We start from the raw sequence: 20793 nt of genomic DNA, 5'->3' as shown, positions 1-20793 counted from the left end.
GGCGTCAGTTTTGCTGGCTGGCAGCCCCGCGGAAATCACAGAGTCGTAAATAAACGGCGAGCGGCTGGCTTCGCGACTCCCGCAGCTACGCAGTGCTCCGTACGCAGAGAGGTAGTGGTTGTTGTTGTTCCCTCGGCCACAGGTGGGCAGCGAGGCAGCGAGGGGTTGGGCAACGCGGCGGGGCCGGGCCCGGCAGGGCAGGGCCGGGCAGGGCGTACCCGCGGCGCATTCGCGGAAAAGCCGTCACGCTCGCTTCGCTTGCTACTTGCATGCCGATTGCGTGTCGAAGCTCCGCATGGAGCCGCTCCTCGATTCGGCTGTAAATTACGCGCCCGATTCCAGTGTCTCTGTTGTTGTTGTTGAATGTTTTTTGGCGTCGTCGGTGTTGTTGTTGTTGCTGTTGTTGGGGCGTGGCACGAGTGTCGAGGCGTCGCGGCGGGTTCATGGCCCCGCTTGCATCTCGAGCCAGTGTCCACTCACCTCGGAGTCCCGTCCCGCCCCACACTTTGGGGCAACCCGCCACGCGAAATATACATGACACACGGTGCGCGCGGTCTCGCGTTCTCGGTAGAGAGGGTTCCCGGTCGGTCAGTGCCGCATGGTGCCGCATGGTGCCGGTCGTCCTGGGGCGTCGCCAAGACGGGCCGAGTGAGTGCATCCTGGGAGGACCTTAGGCCGAGGTGGACGGACCCGAGCTCTTTTTCATTCAGTCGCTTTTCCGCCATCAAGGCGACCCGCCGCAGCATTACTCATTGAAAGCAGAGTGGCCGGGAAAGCTCAGCCAAAAAATCAGACACTGTATATCACCTCTGCTTCAAGCGCATATTTTCTTCATGGCCAAATTCAGAGGAGACTTTCGGTCTCGCCGCGGGCAAAACCGCCATAACACCAGACACTATCAGTAGGACCTGCAAGACGGCCACACTGGGAAACAACACAAGACGCTAGGGCCCACACTGCTAGAGACGGCCACGCTGGTAAATGAAAAGCCGACTGCTCAATCGGAGCCGCATTCCCCGTCCCGGTCGGCCCGCCTTTCGCGCCTTTCCCACGCAGGGTCACGTGCCCGGCAAGCAGCGCGCAGATCGCACAGGGTTTCCCCGGGTAATGTAGGATATGAGTGCGGCTCGGGATCCCCGGCGTGGCGCGGCGTGGCGCGCCGGCGTGGCGCTCCCACGTGTCCGACCGCGACGACGGCGGGCGGGGCGGGGCGGGGCGGGGCGCGGCGGGGACTTTTGATTCCCCAGATGCATGGCCGCGATAGGCCCCGGTCCAGCCCAGTCCGGCCAGCGAGGCTATGCGGTCCGGCTGCACCATTGCACGCGTCCGCTGCCAATCTGCGTTGCTGCAACGACTGCACTTGCAGTGCGGCGCGCTCCGCCGCTCCGCCGCACAGTTTTGCAGGCCTTGGCGTTGCCACCGCGTTGTTATACGGTCGGCAGGCCGCGGCCCAGCAGACTGATTCCAGCCGCCATCGATTTGACAGCAACTGGCCGAAGTTTCTCTGTCCGGGGAGCTACCGCGGCTACCGCTGGCGAGGTGCAGGCTGCGGCCCTTGGTGCGGTCCTCGGCCGGGCCAGGCCATCGCCACGGCCAGGCCGCCCAGGCCGCGGACTCTAAATCAGCCTCAGCGGCGCGGCCGGCCGATTACAAAGGCTCACGAGTGGAACGGCCGCCGCGGCGCGATCGGAAGGCGACCGCGTCCGAGAGCAAGCCGTCTCCGTCTGGCCGAGGAAGTGGGACAAGGACAGCGAATCTCCGCCGCGAACCGCGCCGCCTCGCGCACCGGCCGTCCGAGGCGCGGCCCGCGGATCCGGTCATGCCGTTGGACTCATCAGCGGCGCGGCTGCGGCGGCGGTGACTCACGGGGAGTCTCTCAGCATCACAACACACACACACAAACACACGCCGTTATGATTGGCCCGGCGTGTCGTCACCGCCGAACACCCAGGAACACCCGGGGCCCGGGGTTACTCAGGCAGGCCTTCCCAGAGCAGGCCGCCGCGTCCGCGGAAAAGAAAGCTTGGGCCGCGCCGCCGCGGAAGTGGTATTTGAACCCGGGCCAACAACTTGGAGGCTGCCGCCTCGACAACAAGGGTGCCATCCAGACGCGCGCGTCGGACCAAACGGAGCGGACTCGCAAAAAAGAGAGGAGACAGAAAAACGTTGCTTCCGGTTGGGAGGCAAGCGCCAGTGTGCTCCAGTTGAGGGCGGGCGGACGTCCTGCCCGCGGCTATGCAGTCTCACTCCGGACAGCGCTTCGTTGCTCTGTCTCTCTCGCACTCGTGGGCGACCCGTGGGGGTGCGAGAGAGACAGTGTGCCTGCGCGCTTAGCACCTCGCGAGGTGACGAGGTAACGCGGCCGGCACCCCAGGCCCGAGGCAGGGCCGGGGGCTCCGGACAGCAAAACGCCGGGGCACGGAGAGGGGGGGGGGGAGACAGTCGTCATCGCGGTAACGCTCCACCAATCGCGGCCCGCTTCAGCTACTTTCACTTTCCGAGTCCGGAGAGAGAGAAAGAGGTTGTGGGTATGCAGAGAAAGAGAGAGAGGTGGCGTACCGGCAGAGAAAGAAGAGAGAGAGGACGGCACACGCGTGCCTGGGCCTGGCCTGGGCCTGGCCTGGGCCTAGCACAACATAGCGGCGCGGCCCCTCCCCCCTCTCCGCTCGGTAGCGCTGCAGCCCGCCATTTTTACGCAATCGTGTTCATAATTTGCGGAGGCCGTCCGGGCCGCGTCCAGGCTGACGGATGGGATGGCCTGCGAGCCGAACCGAGCCGAACACGCCGTTTTGTTTGTGTCGTCCGGGATGGATCGACCGGGCCCGACCGGGCCGGGCTGGGCCGCGGACGAGAGTCGTTTCCATCGCTCCGTCTCTCTCGCACTCACGGGGCGCGCCGTACAGGTGCGAGAGAGACAGAGCGACGCCTGGCTGGGGCCGAACGGGCCGGGCGGCACGCGAGCCCGCCTGGCACGCGGGGGACGCCGAGAACCTTGCTGCCAATATCTAATCAACACGTGTCTAATTGAACACGCGTTGGCCAACCGCAGCGCCGCCGCGCCGCAGCGTGAGGCAACAGCCTTTTAACGCGCCGCGCCTCCTGGGCCTAGGCTGGGCCTAGGCTGGGCCTAGGCGAGCCCGGCCTAGGCCAACACACTGCAAAAAGCGGACGAGCATCCTTCTGGTGGCGTGGCGGCACCTTTGCCTTTCTTTTTCCTATTATGTAGTATTGGGCGACGCGGTTCGGGTCGGGGGACCTGCCACGCCGCGGCGCCGCCAGCCCTGCGTGTCCGGTTATGAAAGACTTAAGTGGAGGGCTTGGCACCCGCAGCACCCGCAGCACCCGCAGGGCAGCCTGCAAAATAGTCCTAATGCACCCGCCGAGCCAGATGGGGATCTGGCGCGTTCCCGTGCGTTAATATGACGCAACGCGCGCGCATTCGCACCCAGCGTGTTCTCTGCGTTTGAACGGCGTCCATTTGTACCACGGTGCAATATCCACGTGCAGCCGCAACATGCCGATCACTCTTGGCTTGGCAGTGTGTTGGGAGGACACCGCACTGCAAATAAAGTGGGAGCAGCCGGGCGCGGAGATAAAAGTGGCAATACGACGCAGGAAGGACGCGTATGCTGGCGAGGCGTGCCGATGCTCCACCGCTAAATACTTGATGGGCCGCCCTTGGCGCCGGGGGCCGCGGGGGCCGCGAGGCGGTGGCACTGCGGCACCGCGCACCGCGGAAGGCCGGCCACGTCCGCGTCGATATTGCCCCGCCGTCAAGTCCACCACCGCCGTGGTGCCCATGGCGCCGCACGGAGGCCGCAAGAGGACCTTCAATTTTCAATCAGGGAGTCAATGACCACTCGCGACCACGCCGACGACGACTCGATTGTCTTGTCTCGCTTGTCTCGAGGAGCGAGACAATGAGAAAGCAGCGGGTATCTCCAAGCACAATAATGCTGTTGTAACCGAATAAAAACACCTCACGGCGCGCGCCAGTGTGGCCGCACGCACACACACACACGCACACAGTGTGCGCGTTTGGCAGCGCAGGCAGCGGCGAAATTCTCATCGCCTTTTGCCATTCTCGCCGAGTGTCATGTGACGGCGGCGCGCGTCAAGTTTCCATTGAAATGTCAAATCCCAGCGGATACTTCACCACACAGGAAGGAAAAGCCGAAGTTTTCCCGCAACATTCCCGTCCTTTTCGGCTGCGTTCTCGTTCCTTTTTTCTTTCCTTCACTCTTTTTTTTCTATTCTTCGCCAAGTCGGAAAGCGTCTTTGTGCGTCGTCGACTAGGGGCCCCGGGCCCTGGGGCCGGAACGCCTGCTTGCGTTTTCATCTTTTTGTGTGCGTGTGTGGCGCTTTCGGCCGGCGCGCGGCTTTGCGTGTGCTTCGCCTTCGCCCTACCAGTGGAGGGCCGCAGCCAGGTGCAAGTCGGACGCAGCACGCCGTCGAACGCAGCACGCCGTCCGACGCAGCACGCCGTCGAACGCGGCGCAGGCCGGAGGGGACCGACCGGCCGGGCACGGGGCACAAATAAACCGGCTGAAAAACGGTCATCGATCCCCGGGGCCTCTCTGTGCGCCTTTGTTTTGACAGTCGTCGTCGGTCGAGGAGAGAATGGGGGACGTTTCTCGGTAACCTTGGCAATAACCCGCCTCTATCAATGCGGCGGCGGCATCGGGCGGCCCGGCGGGGCGATGGCGCGTCGCCGCCAACGCGCACGTTCGGACCCAATTTTACAGTGGCTCGCCTTTCGTTGGGCCGCTCGACCCGGCCGGCGTCTATCGTCTCTACCGTCTATCGGCGTTGCACGCGTCACAGGCCAGGCCCGGCACTGCACTGTACGGAAACCGTGCGAGGCGAAGCGCCTCGACTGCACCGCCAAGTGGATAGTGCGTACTTCGTAGTTTTCAACTGAATGCGTTTTGGAAAAGAGTTTGACTGGCTGGAGAATCCACTGGAGGTGGCTCTGCAGAGGCCTTGACCAGCTGCAGCAGCCTCAAGCTTGCTGCTGTAGAAAGCCTCTGGAGAAGTCTCTCCAGCTGGAGAGGCGACTGGAGGGGCCGCTGCTGGGCAGTGCAACCTTGGCCGTCGCTTTGTGCAAGCGCCTCGCGAAGGGAGAGGCGGCCCGCCCGCGCTGGCAGCCAGCCCAGGCGGCCCAGGCGGCCCAGGCGGCCCAGGCAGCCCGACTCCGGCCGTCCCGGTGAAACGAACGGAAGAAAGTTCGGCTCGGCGGTAACAGGAGGGCAGCCGCACGGAATGGGATTGATTGTGCAATTTCCAAAACCTCCTTTTCCGTCCTCAATATTTCCACCTTCGCCGCCTGACGAGCCCAGATCCGATGAGTGCGAAATAAACCCGTTTTTACGCAAATCCAAAACCTTAGTGTTATTTTTTCAAGAAACAAATCGTGGTCTGTTGTTTTTTGTTGTTGTTTCGCCGGGCGGGGCTGCAAGTGCCTGCCGAGGCGAACTGCAGCGACGCGTCGGAGTGACAGAGTGCGATGCAAGGACTTTACGGCCCATCATGGCTGTGAAAGGAGTGCATAAAGGTCCGTCTCACCGGCGTGGCAGGGCAGGCGGATCGGCCTGCAGACTGGCCGGCACAGAGAGTCTCTGCCAGAGAGCGTCTCCGGGAGTAAGAGCCCCACTCGCCGGAAAAGTAAAACCGCACGAGATTAACGCAGAGTGGCACGCGGAGGAAACGATGAGTGCCGAAAAAAAAGAACGCCACACGAAAATGGCCCGGCGGATATTGCGCGCTAAGCGGGCCTTCATTGAGACCCGGGCCATTGGGTGACAATCGGCCGCGAAACGAAAACAATGAATCCGGTCGTAAAGCCGAGCAGACAGTGTGCGCACACTCTCCGCAAAAAAAGCAAAGATCCAGAGGGGACGAAAGGTGGGCAAAAAGGCACACTCTACCGCTGTTAGTAGGCAAGAAGAGCTGCGTTGCCCGGCGTTGCCCGGCGTTGCCCGTCTTCGCCTCTCCCTCGGGCCGGCCGGGCCCCGGATCGACCACGCCGTCGACGTACCTGGGTAATGCAACACGCCGCCATGGCGATGGAGATGGGACGTCGCCCGGCGCTATGGTAATCCGTGGTGATTGCGGTGTGATGTCACTGACGCATCACTCGACAAGTTTCTTGTTTTTTGTTTTTTTTTTTTCACAAACACCACTTCGCTGCCTGGCACGCTCCGATTCGCATATCCCGCGAGTCCGGAGGGCGAAACCAGCGAACGCGTGCTTTGAAATCGGAACACTCGCACACACTCACACACCAACAACTTTCACACAATTTTTTTTTTGTCGGAAAAAATATTTAAAATGACGTAGCTAATTGGCACTGCATCCACACTGCTTCCACGAAGATCCGTCTGAAGCAAAGCGCGAGTGCCGTCGTGCGACCGAAGGGACCGTATGCCAGCGACAAGCCTTAGCGCTCTGCCTCGCTCTGCGTGCGTTCGCCTAAGCGCGCCCAGCGCGACTACCGTACCGTGCCAGCCAGCGAGCCCCACACCAGGCCGCCGCGAGCCCCGCCTCGCCCCGCCTCGCCCCGCCTCGCCCCGCCCCGCCACGACGCGCCGCTAAACGGAACCAGAGGCCCCGCTGGCCGCGCCCCCACCTTGCAAGGCGGACGGACGGACGGACAGACAGACAGACAGACAGACAGTCGGACAGACAGACAGACAGACAGACAGACGGACGGATGGGCAGACACGCAGGCGACACCGGAACAGCAGCGGGCCCTGCAGCAGGCCGGGCCCTGCAGGCGAACGGAGCGCCGCGGAGGTAGGCAGCACGAGACAGCCGCAGCACGTCGGTGCGACGGGCCGGCCTACCCGCCGGGGGCCCGGCCCGGCCATGCTGCCCGCCGCTGGAGAGAAACACGATGGCGACGAGGACGGCGACGGCGGGTCTCGGTGCGGTGCAGCCGGACGGGCCGACGGGCAGGGCGACGCGGCCACAAAGGAGATGCAGGTCGCGGCCCGTGACAATGACCCGCAGCGAGGCGCACCAAGGCGCAGCCAGGGGACTTCCCTTCCCGCCTGCGTCATTACGGCCAAAGTGGTCCCGGCGGTGCCGTCCCGGCGGGGCGGGCCTGCCTCGGAGTACCCCCTCCAGACCGCGAGACACCGCGAGACGGACAGGTACTGCCGCATGCATCGGTCGTTGGGCGGTTTACGGCGCGGCGCGGAGGAGACGCGAGGCAATGGAACCAGCCTCCCCCTCCCCCTCCCCCTCTCCCTCCCCTTCCGCGGGGGCTGCCCTTCGCGCCGCGAGCACGCCGTCCAGGAAAACGCCGCGGCAAGGAGACGCGCCGCCGGCCCTGGCTGCCCTGGCTGCCCTGGCTGCCCTGGCTGCCCTGGCTGCCCTCCGCGCAGCACGGCGCGGCGGGCAGGCCGATTCCGAACCGGGGTGTCGTCACTCGCCCCGTCTCTCTCGCACTCGCGAGGCGGCGGGGCACCTGGCGCGGGGGTGCGAGAGAGACAGGGCGACGAGGCACCGCGGCATCGCTCTGCAGCCCGCGCACAACAATGTTGTTCCCCGAGCGCTATAAATTCCAGGCAACAAGGCATACAATACAAGCCGACGTACACACCACCGCTTTGGAAGGGAGGGGGGGAGCAGAGGTTGAAGCGAGCAGTGTTTGACAAATAGTCCTGCTGCTCCTTGTACGGCAGGACCTGGGGTGTTGTTGTTGTTTGTGGCGGTGCATCCGACCGGGAGGGGGGGGGGCAGAGGGGGCGGGGCAGTGACCTCCCGTACGCAGAGGGCGAGGAGGAGGAAGAGGACGCACCTGGCGGCCCGGCGCGCCAATGATGAAAAATCAGCCACCTCACCAACAACAAAAGCAACAGCATAGCAGAAGCAGCGGCGTAAACAACATCAACAACAAGAGAATGCAGTGTTGTCGCGATAATGGCCGATTCTAATTACGCGCACACGCAGACGGCCGGTACACCATTATGCTGGCGATGGCGGCGACAGCGCGGTAGTCAAGACGAGAGGCCCACCCCGCCCCGCCCCGCGAGCTGGCACTGGACTAGTTGGCGATAAAACGAAACGAAGACCGAAGGCAAAGGCGGAGCGAAATAAAAGCGACCAAACCGACAAAACCGGCGCGCGGACGCGGCGCCTTGTGGGGCGCGACGACGTCGTCCACTCCACTGTAGCTCCGCACCACGGCGGCGGCCTCCATGACGGAGTGTCCAGTGTAGCGACTGTGGGTGCAGTGTGCAGCGTGCGGCAGCAGTGGCGCCGAAGTGTCCAAACGCCATGCGGCGCGCTGTTTGCAGGTTGCTGGTGGCAGTGTAGTGCATCGTGGTGTCCCGAAGGGTATCGGCTCGCGTCGCCCCACAGTGCCACGGCAGTGCGGCGTGGCCGCAGTCCCGACGCAGGTGGCGGCCTGGCCTGGCCTGGCGGGGCGCGCGGCAGCATCAGATAGCGGCCGTCGGCAACGTGCTGCAGGACGACCTCCAGGCCCTGCCTCCAGGCCCTGCCTCCAGGCCCTGCCTCCAGGCCCTGCCTGCAGTCTGCGAGGCATCAGGTATATCGCGATACAGCGCCCAGCAGTGGAGTGGAGCAGCCTACAGGCTTCGGGGCCTTCGAGCATGAGCCTCTCTTTTCAGCGGCGCACACTCCAAGCCTTCCCCGGGTTATCAGCCTTCAGCCCTCGGGCCTCAGCCTTCAGCACGGGGCGTCGTCTCGGCTTTCGGCTTTCAGCGCGTGCGGCGGGGGCGGCGGGGGCGAGCCCGGGGTCGGCTTTCGTCGCTTTCGTCGCTCTCGGGCTGGCGGCGCCATGACGCCGTGGCGGCACCTGGCCCGCTTTGTTTTCGGCGGGGTGACAAGATTGAGCCGCGGGGCCTTCATCTCGGGGAGCAGGGCGTCGCCGGGCGCACCGGCTGCCAGCCCGGCCCCGCCCGACTCACCCCGCCCTGCGGCCCGGCACCAAGTCGGATTACAGCAGCACAACTCGCGGCCCGGCCAGGCCCGGCCAGGCCCGGCGTCTGCTCCCGCTGGAGGACAATCAGGCCGCCGTCACTGGAGTCCCTCAAGGGCAAAGGGCGAGGGGCGAAGGGCACGCGCGCCAGAATGATTTGACTCTGCAGTCGGCGCCGCGCGCGGCCAGCACGGCGAGCACAGCGAGCACGGCGAGTGTGGCGCGCAACCTCCCGCCATCGATCCCCATGAAAAATGCATCGCTGCCGATGAGTTGGAAACACACCGCCGCGACTCCACTGGTAAAGGTATAGGGCTCCCAGGCTCCACCTGCCTGCACGCGCAGCATCAATATTGCACCGCCACTGCAGGTTTCCCTCCCCCATTTCCCCTGCACCCTTCCCCAGTCCGCCCCCTCCCCCGACACCAATACACACGCGCGCGCCCACACACACACACACACACACACACACACACACACGAATGGACCGCGGGGATGAGAAATCGCGCGCGCAAAGCGGAGCAGCGCGACTCCAACTCGAATCCACCCACCGCCCTTTCTCTCGACTACACCGACAGCGACACCACGACACTAGCTTCAGGAAAGCGCAATAAAAGTGTCGTTTACTGTCGCTCCTTTTTTGGCGGTGCTCGCGGTCCTCGTGGTCTTGGGCCCCGCGGGCCATGGCGGGCCAGTCTGGCCCAATCGTTAGGTCGGCCAGTTCGGCCAGTCAGCTTCTTTCAGCGAGCGCGTTCCTCCCCCGGAGCCGAGCCACCCCTTTGCGAACACACTTCGGCCACCTCTGTGCCATCTCTTTCTTTACCCCATTCCCACCAATTTCCACCCTTTTCGCAGCACTTTGTCCGCCTCCTTCCCATCACTTCGCCCACTCCTTCCCAACACTGTGTCCGCCCTTGCCCCCGCATTCAGGCCGTCGCCACTCGGTACACTGTAGTGGCCGGCAGAAGAAGTCCTCCACTCGGCCGCTGCATCCAATAAGCGAGCAGTGCGGAGCCTGGACCCGAAGCAGGTGCCCCGAGCACCTGGCTCCGATCAAGCCTCGAGGCGTGTCCGCCGTGGCAGTGCCGTGGCCCCACGGGGACCATTAGGCCGTGGGGCACGTGTCAGGGGCCCCGAGGGGGAGGGGCCCCAGAGGGGGAGGGGCCCCAGAGGGGGAGGGGCCCCAGAGGGGTGGCCCCGCGGCAGCAGTCCCGCTGCTGGGGTTCCAATAACCGCGACGCGCAAAATACGCGACGCTCACCCCTTCCCCCGTCTCTCTCGCTCACTCACTGAGTACGTACACTGCCGTTCAAAAATAGGTCAGCCGGCGTGCGAAATCTAGGGCAGGCGCACCGCACCAAGAAAGTCTCGCTGTCGGGTCAATGTTAGCACCGCCCTGCGATTTGCAGCCATCAGGGTCATCAGGCCCATCACACTCGCTCGCTCGCTCGCACACACGCTCATGTGCTTGCTCAGGCCCCCTCCCCCTCGCCTCTCTCTCTCTCTTTCCATCTCCCTCTCCCTTTTCCGGGACGTCAACCCGACAACTTAGTTTTCGATCCGGCCGCTGGTGCCATGGGTCCGCCTCCTCGCAGAGCCCATGCTTTTCCTTCTTTCTCTCTCTCTCTCTCTCTTGCTCCGTTTCTCACTTGAGTTTGCAGTGGAGCAGCTCCGCGCGCCGTCGGGGCGGCCCCAGTTCCTTCCCAATAAAGTCCCACTGAAAGTAATGAAAGGAAACCCCGTGACATAAAACCGGGGCCAGTTTTTCTCTTTTTCCCCGGCGCGCTGCGACGCGCTGCGACGCGCTGCGAGCAGGGTAGTGAATGTTACAGCGTGGGGCGCACAAGTGTTTGACGTGTTTACAGCCGGGATGGCCGAGGCGACGGCTTGCCCGGACCGGCGGCTTGCCCATGGCCGGCCGATGGCCGATGGCCGCCGGTGAGAGTCGCGCCGAGCGCGCCGCGCCTTCGCACTGCTTCGAGGTTCGCGCTTCGCACCACTTTGTAGCCGCGCCGTTAAAAAGAGAAGCTGGCCAAAAAAAAAGGAGCGATGGTAACTCATGGTGAAATACACCCCCGGCAGCTCGTTGGACAAATAGAGAGGCCCGCAGACTGCTTCCTGCTGCGGCCTGGACTCCCAAGGGTCGCTTCTGTCTCTCTCGCACTGTCGCAGCCGAAGCCGAGAGGGACGGAGCGACAAAGCAGCCGGCAGGTGAAGCTAAGCGCCCGCCGAGTCGAGGCCGGGCCGCCCCGCCGGGCAGGGCAGCGCGCCGGGTTGCCTATCCTCGACTCATCGGGCGCCTCGAAGGCCTCCATGACGGTCGAGGCACTCCCTCACAAAAACTCAAACCGCCAAACGCCCTGACTAGTGGATGAAATCCGATTGAAGCAAACAACGAAGTCTTCGCGCGCTCGCCGCGTGCGAGAGACGGATGGACACCTCCCTTCGGTGGCGGAGCGCAGCGGCAGCGTCATGCAGCCGATAAGAAAACAAGAGAACGAGAGCAGCGAGCAACACAGAAAGGAGGTTACGCGTGAGCCCCTGAAACCCTAAAACCTGGACTTCTGGCACGCGGGGGCAGGGCCAGCGGGGGCGGCGGGGGCGGCGCGGCGGTGGGGGAGGCTGGACCGCGGGATGCAGCCGCGTGGGGGTGGGGGCGGCGCGGAGGGGCGGCGCGGAGGGGCGGCGTCTGAGGTTAGTAGGTCATTGCGGGAAGGGCGTAAGGGAAGGGTTTCCGGCGCAGCGACGCGTCCTGGAGGCGTCCTGGAGGCGTCCTGGAAGCGTCCTGGAGGCGTCCTGGAGGCGTCCTGGAGGCGTCCTGGAGGCGTCCTGGAAGCGTCCTGGAGGCGTCCTGGAAGTATCCTGGAGGCCTGCAAAGGGGCCGCTTGTTGTCATTAGGGGCACCTCGGGGCTGCAGCCCTCTTTCTGCTAATTGTGAGTTGTTTGCCCACGCCAAACAGGCTGGACACACACACACACACGGCCGCTGTGTACACGGCGACCCCGGCACGGCGCGCTAGGACGGCACTGCATCTTGTGGCATGGCGCCCTCCGCGAGACAATTTGGGTCGCGGCTGCATTCGTCCACACCTCCCCCCTCCGCGCGCTGCCGGCCGCAGCACCGCGGTTCCAGCCCAGTTCACAAGTTTTTCCCAATCTCTCTCTCTTCCCGACGAGGCTCGGCCGGCTCGGCTGGCTGGGCGGCGGGGCAGAGGCTTGCTTCTGTTTCACCGTTTGTCTCGCGCGGCAATGCGCGCCATTACCGTCCCCCCTCTCTTTCCAATCTCCTTGTCTTCGTCGCGCTGGAGTAACTCTTCATTTTCCCTTTCGCAGGCTGCCTCCCCGGGCCCCGGGCCCTCCCGGCGGTGTGGCCGAGAGTCCGTCATCAGGCTTCGTCGGCGCGCTTTGAGGTCCCAGGTTCCGGCGCGCAGCCTTGAGGGCACGCACTTGAACGCGGAGCCTGGCGGAGCGAGGGGCAACTGGGGCGGCGAGGGCGAAGAGGCAAACTCGCCCTTTCTTTGTTCCCCCGCCTCTAAGTCGCCTGGAAAGGCGGGAAATGGCGGGGCGTCCCCCGAGAGGGCGGCGGCGACAGCCCGGCCCGGCCGTCCTTGGGCAGGGCGCTATTTCAGGCAGCGAGGCGGCCAACGGGGTCCTCTTACCGGCCCCCTAACGAGGTGGCGGATTAACCGGCATGTCTGCCTCCAGTGCGCGGACGGCACGTCAGAACGGCACCGAGCACACGCGGCGTCATCGCGGGACGGGATCGGCAGCGAGCACGTCCCCGTCGACGCCGCGACGACGCGCTGCTCGGCCGCGGTTTCTCCGGGCCTCGTTCTCGTTGGCGACGGTCATTGGCACGCCGACGACGCCGCGGCGCCAAAATCACTTTCCTCCTATCTGGAAAAACGGACGACGGCGACGCCAGGCCGTGGCAGCGGGCCAATGCTGGGTCAATTCCGGCCCGGCCGCGGGCAGGGCAGCCCTCACAGCCTTCTGCGGGTCCTCCACAGTCCTCGGCGGCGCCGCTGGGCAGCGCTGCGGCCGCGCAAGTCCGCGCGCACACACACAGACGCACACTCACTCACACATACAGGCGCACGCACACACACACGCGCACGCACAGGCGGAGTGCGCGGAGTTGCGGCGGCGGCGGCGCGGCCTGGAAGGCCTGGAAGGCCTGGAAGACCCCCAGCCGGGTGCAAGCCGTGCGGACGGGCCGCGCGGCCGGGCAAAGTGCATGTTCTGGTCTGTCACGGTGCCAACGCAGCCAGCGGACGCAGCCAGCGGACGCGGCCAACGCGGCGCGCGAGGCTGCAAGGCCACCGCGACAAATCCGGAGCCGTTTCCCAACTATTTATAAAGCCGGCGGGAGAAAAAAGAAGAAAGACGGATCATCGCATCGCGAGGCCCGCGTCACCGCAGTGCACTGCAGTGCAGTGGCAACAGTGTGACGCGGCGTGGCGCTACGGTACCGGCCGGCCATCCGGCGCCGTCGTGGTCAAGTTTGGGGCTAAATGCGGCTAAATGCGGCTATGCGCCGCCGGGTGCCGCCGGGTCGCCGTTCCCCTGAATCATCCTCGTTGGCCTCCGCGGCGTCCGTGCCGTCCGTGCACAGGCCGCCCCGAAAGTGCGGCGCCGCGACAAAGTACCAAGTCAACGCCCCCTTTGGCCGCCGTTAGGACGGAGCGCAGCGGCACCGCCAGTGTACCGCCAGGCCGGCTATACAGTGTGGGAACCGCGGCCGAAACGCCAACCGGGATTCCCGCCAAAATTAAAACACCTCGCGGCGGCGTGGAGCAGACGTCGACGTCGACACGACGTGTCATCGGCACAGCAACAGCTGGTGCTCGCGTGAGGCCGCGGTATCGGCCACGGCGAAGGGCCGCCGCGTCCCGACGCCGTCCTCGCCTGGCGCAGCCACGGCGCGGCGCGGCCGGCATCGCATCGACGGGCAGGGCGGCAGGGCGTCGCTCGGAATCAATCAGGACTCACATCGAGGCGGGCAAGGCAAGCATGCGCGCACCAGACACGCCAATATTGAGACAGGACGGCCGCGCCGCATGGACTCGGCGCGTTTTGCAGTGGAGTGGAGAGGCTTGCCTTTGGCTGGCCGTCGGCTGCCCGTTGGCTGGCCTTTGCCCGAGCAGCTCCTGCATTGCAAGATGCCCACACAGGTCCATGACCGGGCGGCCGATCGCGCCGACACGGCTGCACCGATCAAAGCAACAAACTCGGAACGCGTCCCGGCTTGTTGATCGGGGAATTCGACTTCTGGCGACCGGGAATCGAAAACATCGAAAACGGGGGAAGTCGTTCGGTTTGGCCGTTTGAGACACGGGGCGGACGACGCTGCATGCAATCCTCGCAGGCCACGTACCCGTTGCCGCTGCGGCTTCAGAGTGTGGTGGTGATGGTGGTGGTGATGGTGGTGATGGTGGTGGTGCTGCTGCTGCAGCTGCTGCTGCGTGTTGCTGGCGCCGCTGACGTAGAGGCTGAGGTCCAGCGGCGGCCTGCGCGGCGGCTTGCCACTCCACGGGTACGTGTGGTACACCATGTGGAACGAGCCCATGGCGGTCGGCATCGGGGCCAACTCAAACACCGTCACAACAAACGCAAAGTCACCTCTCCTTCTCGCCGACCGTGGCCCTGGCGGCGAGCCTGGCGTGCCTGGCGGCCGGGAGAGCTCCCCGCTGCATCAGAGGACCAGCTCGCGGGCGGGGAGGCTCGCGGGCGCGGCGGCGTGGCGGGCGCGCGGCGTGTAGGCGTGGCAATCACAACACTCACGGCGCGGCGGGCGTGGCGTCCGGGACTCCTCCCTGCTCGGGTGGCACTGCCAGCGGCACCGCCAGCGCTCCAGCCCAACAACCCCCTCGGACCGGCGCCCGCCCCCTCCGCCCCTTCCAACGGCCACCCCGCCCCGCCCCGCCCCGCCCCGCCCTGGAGCCAGCCGCCCGGGCGCGGGATGTGGCACGGCCTCTCCCTCGCACGCGCGCCGCCTCCAAGCGCGGCCTCGCGCAGCGCCTCGGACGCGGCCACGATCAATAGCGACGGGAGGGAGAGGGGCGCCTGCAGCATCCCGCCGTCCGCCGGAGAGTGGCCTATTTCAGGGAAACTGGGCCGCGGTCAGGGTGGGCGGGGCGGCGGGGCTGGGGCCTGCGTTTTGGGGTGAGCGGGGCAGGGTCGGCGGGAACGCCCCGACCTAGCGGGGCCTTGCGGGGCCTCGCGGGGCAGCCCTGCCAGGGATGGGGTGGCCGCGGTGGCTGCGTTCGCCGAACGGCCACTGCTTCTCGGAAAGCGCGAAAGAGCCAAAGCGCAGGGGTTTCCCGCGCCTTTCATCCCGCTGCAGCGACGCCGCTGCAACCCCCTGCAGAGCCGTGGCCGTGGCGGCCTGGCTGGTCTCGGCGTCCAGCGGCGACATCGGACTAGCCTGCGTCTCAGACTGTCTCAGCCCGACCGCAAGCGAGTCCTGCTGCTTCCGCCTCGGGCCTTTTCCGGATAAAACCACACACACACACACACACACACACACACAACCACAGCCACACGCAGCAAGCTGGAGGCATATCTCGTGATATATTGCCTGGACGCTGGATACAGACGTATTCATTGTTTGCGCCGCCCGTCCTGCTCCCATTCCTTCTTTCCAGTTCTTTCCCGGAGACAAACGACGCAGGGCCGTCCCCGTCGCGGGGCGGGGCGGGGCGGGGCGCGTCTTCGACTGCCTTCGACCCTTGCGTGCCAGCCGCGGCGGGCGGGGCGGGGCGGGGCGGCGAGGCCACCCCGTGACGCGGCGTGTGTGAGGGCGGTGCTGTCACCGGCCGAGGCTGCCTGCCCCCCTCGCACCGCGACGACGGCGTTGCCGACGACAGGGCCAAGCCCCGGACTCCAGACGCCAAAGAGCACGCCGACAAACGCCCCTCGTACCTCGCCTCGAAGCTCGAACCCCATCCGAACGTTGTCCCGCCGGGCAAGTTGCTTTTGCAGCTCCGCTAAACGTACCAGTCTCGAGGCTCGTCTTTCGCTCTTTCTCTCCCCCCGCCCCTTCCTCCCTCTCCCTCTCTCTGTCGGGGGCTGAAAGAGCTGGACCGCTTCTTCCTTGCCAGGATTCAGGAAGCGGCGTCCACGGAATCGCTTCGTCGCTCGGACTCTCTCGCACCCTTCCGGGACGACCCGCGAGTGCGAGAGAGACGGAACGACCGCCTTGATGGCGAGGCAAGGCGAGGCTCGGGGCGACAATTAAACCAGGACCGCGCTGACACGGCCGATCGAGGGAATCCGCCAATCCAGGGCCGTCGTCGGAAGGGAAGACGGCAGAGGCGGGCCGGGGCGACGAAACAACCCCACGGGGCCGCCAACACGACGGCACGGCGCTGCCTCGGCGATTGGAGCTTGTTTCCGCAGATTCGGCGCGGGCCGCGCCATGGGCTGCGCAGACTGGCCTCCGCGAATGCGCCAAACAGATTAAGGGCAGACCGCAGCCTTTGGCTTCATTGTGGGCCGCGAGGACAAAGGGCGGATGACGCCCTCCTTCCCATTCAGGGCCTCCTCGCCGAGCCCCCCCCCCCCCTCCGCCAACCACCCCCACGTGAAACACACGGCAGGCCGGCGGAAGTCACGTGCATCATCCCGAACGCGGACCGGCAAGGGAAAAGGAAGGGAACCATTTATGCAGTGGGCAGACTGATATTTACAGCCGCGTCGTGACGAAATCGCACTCCGCGATCGCACCTTCACTTTTCCCTTTTCCCCGGGCCAATGGGGCATTCCTTCACTTCCCTACCGTCGACGGGCCGGCCTGGACCAGCCGTCGGTCTGTCGCTCTGTCTCTCTCGCGCCCCCAAGGAACGGGACGATGCAAGGGTGCAACAGAGAGAAACAGTGCCGGGCCGGGCCAGCCACGTGGCAGTCAGTCTGTAACTTGATTAGCCTCGCAGTGCCCTGGCACTACCGCCCTGGACTGGAGGCTCGCGTCGTCGCTCTGTCTCTCTCGCACCGCTGCGGAACGCCGCGTGCGTGCGACAGAGACAGAACGATCCTTCTCGCTCCGCTCCGGGACTGCGCCGCACTGCGCCGCTCTCCACAGAGGCCAAGAAGCAGGCAGCGCCAGGCTGCAGGCGACTCGTTCCGAGCAAACGGCTCGTGACTCTGTCTCTGTCGCACGCCAGGGCAGAGCCGTGGGGGTGTGAGAGAGACAGAGCGACCGAGTGGCCTTTCGGCATGGCTCGGCGGCAGCGGCGGTGTGCAGCCGCCGGCTAAGTTTGCTCTGCGCTCTTAATGCTCCGCTAACGCTAACGCGGCCCAGCCGGAAGCGGTCCGGGCGGGGCGGGGCGGGGCGGGGCGGGGCGGTCCAACAGGCGGCTTCTTTGCGGCGGGCCAGCCAGCAAGCCAGCCAGCAGGGAGGCTGCAAGTGCACCATTAGCGAGGCTAGCTCGTCCCGCAGTCTGCCTATCAGCGACAAGAAGACTGATTCCGGGCGGGAGGCCTCTCTCTCTCTCTCTCTCGCTCTCTCTTTCTCTCTCCAGCAACACCTACAAGGCAGCAGTGGCGTAGCTAGCCTCGGAGGCTTAGCCGCACATGTTGCCAGACCACCATAACGCGTTGTGGTTTCATTGCACACGGCCAAAATGGTTCCTAGTTTTTCTAGGGACCCTATAGTGCCCTAAGGCACACGCAAAAAAATAATTTTCATCAGAGCTAAAAAATTAGCACCCGCACCAATAAGATTAGCTCTATAGGCGCAGCTAACTTTTTAACTGTGTGGCTAAAAAGTGTTAGCTGGGCGATTCTAGCAACGGGTCTAACGTCCTAGCTGGAACTGTAAGGAATCCCTAGTTGTAAACCAATCAAATCTTGCTGATGATCTACTTAAGTTGTCTACCCCCTGGGTATTCCGAGATGAAAAGATAAAACCATCATTACGAATAATGTCTACTCCTTGTGGTCTAACGGTCACGGACACATCTGAAACAGGATGGTAACGTCAGTGACTTTAGGCGCGCTCACGAATAACTTAGCATTGCCTGCTGGAGTCAAGTGCCAGTCCAGTAGGGGACGCGACCCGCCTCCTGGCAGGCAATTGTAGAAACGATGGCGCCCAGACTAGGTGAAAACGCATGCTACACCGTCACCGCGCGCGAGCGGCGGCGCGACGCGCGCAGCGCACTCTCGCGGCGATCTCCTCCACCGCGACGGCGACTGGACGACGATGACATCAACTGGTCTCGTCAGATCGCATTTAGCTTGTTTACTAGAAATTTTTGAAGGCTTGCAAACAATAGTTAGCAGCTCACGACTAGCAGTATTAACAAACAAAATTGGCTAAATCCACCAACAAATTTGTGTTTTGCGAGAGTGGTTGCTTGGCAGGTAACCAGCTAAACATCTGACCGCGCGCACCTGAGGTCGCTTGTAGCTGTGCTAGTTTTTTAGCGCCCGTGCTAAAAACGATCTGTTAAAAAAATTAGCACGGGCCTGATTTACATTTTTTTGCGTGCATACGAAATTTCCAAAGAGTCCCTGGGGAAACCAGGAACTGTTTTTGCAGTGTAGCTAAGCCGTTTCCGGCGGGTGCGCCGTGACTGCCAACGCCGCCCCTTCCAGTGCCACTGACCTTGCGACCTTCCATGCCTTATTTCTCAGCCTAGGCCAGGCCTCGGCGTTGCTGGCCAGCCATTGTCCAGGAAATATTCCAGAGTCCGACAGACCCAAGGGACAAACCTTTGATTCCAGTGCATGGCGGTAATTTTCACCCTCACCCACTGGAGGGCAAACCAGAATGGCTGTCTAACTGCCAGTCTGACTGCCAGACTGATTGGGTTTGCCGTGGGCAGGCGTGCACACCTCGGGGCTGCTGGAGTCCTGGCGGAGGTCCTGCTCCAGCACGTGGCCGATCCCACCCCACTGGGAGGGGAAGGGAGGTCCCGAAGGACGCAGGAGGCGGCTTGGAGGCGGCTTGGAGGCGGCTTGGAGGCGGCTTGGAGGCGGCCTGGAGGCGGCTTGGAGGCGGCTTGGAGGCGGCTTGGAGGCGGCTTGGAGGCGGCTTGGAGGCGGCCTGGAGGCGGCTTGGAGGCGGCTTGGAGGCGGCTTGGAGGCGGCCTGGAGGCGGCTTGGAGGCGGCTTGGAGGCGGCTTGGAGGCGGCTTGGAGGCGGCCTGGAGGCGGCGCTCCAGGACGGTATGCAAAACGCGTCGCCCGCCCGCCTGGCTCGGCGGCTCGGCGAGTAGGCTGCATGCAGGCAGGGAGCGATTCCGAAGCGACCGAACAACAGACGCGGCTGCTCAGGGGCACTCGCCCCGAACATGGCTTTATTTCGTCGTTCCGTCTCCCTCGCACTGGTCGCTCCGAAGGGCGTTCTGAAAGGGCGCGAGAGAGACAGAGCGACGAAAACGACTCTCGGAATCAGTCTGCTGGGTGACGCAAGGGAGAATCTAGCGGATCGTCGCGGCGATAGCAATGATTGTGGCGCCACCGCCTGCGGTTGCGAACAGCCGCCTCGTCGCTCCGTCTCTCTCGCACCCTTGCGGGACGCCCCACGAGTGCGAGAGAGACAGAGCACTTTTCGGAATGTCTGGCCGCTCCGCCAGCGCGCATCGCCCAATTGTCTGGAGCAGCGCGACGTGCCTTGGGCCCCTCGGCTTTCGCACCGCGACACTGTGCGCGGCGCGGCCTGGGCAGGCTTTCTTCGCCATCCGTCATCGCCGTCATCGTGGCGGGAGGCTGACTCCGAGAGACGCTGTCGTCGCTCTGTCTCTCTCGCACCCGCAGGACGCGTCCCACGAGCGCGAGAGAGACAGAGCGACGACAGCGACTCTCGGAATGAGTGTGCCGCGAATCGTTATTCCGTTTCGCCCAAATGGACTGGGCGGCAAAACGTCGCTAAACGGCCGAAGAAACGCCCCGAGATTGAAGTTCCTGTGCTTCGCGTTGCTTCGCGCTGCTTCGCGTTGCTTCGCGTTGCTTCGCGGTGCTTCGCGGTGCTTCGCGGCTTCGGCGCCGAACGTCCCAGCGCATTACGGCCATTACAATTTCCGATCGACTGGCAGTTACCGGTGATTAGGAACGACGCGATTGCCGCCATAAACGTCGCCGTGCCGTGCCGTGCCGTGCCACCCAGCAGCGCGGCCGTCAGGATGAGAGATGCCGAGCCGCCGTGCCCTGCCGTGCCACGCCGTGCCGTCTGCCAGTCGCGCTGCTCTTACTGGAATTGGTGGAGGACACGTCTGCAGCACGGACCAAAACGTGGACCAGAGGCATACCTGGGCACGTCCCAGAATCGGACACATGACGACGGCGATGACAGATTCCACGTTCGACGGCTGGCTATTTCTTGGCAATGTCGCATGCCTCGCCTGTCGGGTTCGAGCCCCGGTGGCGGGAATAGCTCGAAACGCGCAGAGCTGGTTGGTTGGTTACGTGTCGCGTCCAAAGTCCAAAGAGTACAGTCCGGCAGCCTCATCGGTTGTCCGTCCTCGCACCTGCATCGCTATGCATTGGCGTCTCCTCCAGTCTCCAGGCTAGGCCAGGCCGCCAGCTACGCAGCCAGGCTCTGGCATTCCAGACAGGTGCGACTGGCACACTGGCAGACTGGCACGCGAGACAATCATCGATACACACGTGTCGTCCATTCATGGCGTGACTCACGGCGACGGCGACGCCGCGCGGCTCGCCACGGCCCGGCCGCCGTACTCGCCTGGAAGATGACACAACAGCTGATGAGACGACGCCGGGCCGCCGGGCCGTCCCATTCACAAACGGAGGCAGAGGCAGGCAGAGGCAGCAGCAGCGCGCCAAGCGGAGGAATGCGCAAACACGCATGGCCCGACGCCCCGGGCAAGGCCTTTAAAAACA

At 64.5% G+C, this 20793-nt stretch overlaps 1 protein-coding gene across 2 annotated transcripts in view; it reads right to left on the bottom strand.

The window, feature by feature from the left end:
• The window catches only part of LOC117641884 (dual specificity tyrosine-phosphorylation-regulated kinase 4), a 41933-nt gene extending 27340 nt beyond the window's left edge, over window positions 1–14593 (bottom strand). Inside the window, exon 1 of one of the 2 annotated variants that reach the window (XM_034379642.1) lies at window positions 14325–14593. In XM_034379642.1, the coding sequence (XP_034235533.1) occupies window positions 14325–14528 (204 nt within the window). In that variant the 5' untranslated portion in view covers window positions 14529–14593. Of the gene's footprint in view, window positions 1–6037; window positions 6483–14324 lie in introns of those variants that run through there. The other variant, XM_034379644.1, reaches the window with a different exon arrangement.
• Window positions 14594–20793: the final 6200 nt, after the last annotated feature.

Source organism: Thrips palmi, unplaced genomic scaffold, assembly GCF_012932325.1.
Source record: "Thrips palmi isolate BJ-2018 unplaced genomic scaffold, TpBJ-2018v1 HiC_scaffold_15, whole genome shotgun sequence".
Classification (NCBI taxonomy): domain Eukaryota; kingdom Metazoa; phylum Arthropoda; class Insecta; order Thysanoptera; family Thripidae; genus Thrips; species Thrips palmi.
The sequence above is the reverse complement of the archived record's forward strand: the minus strand, read 5'-3'. Positions and strand labels throughout refer to the sequence as shown.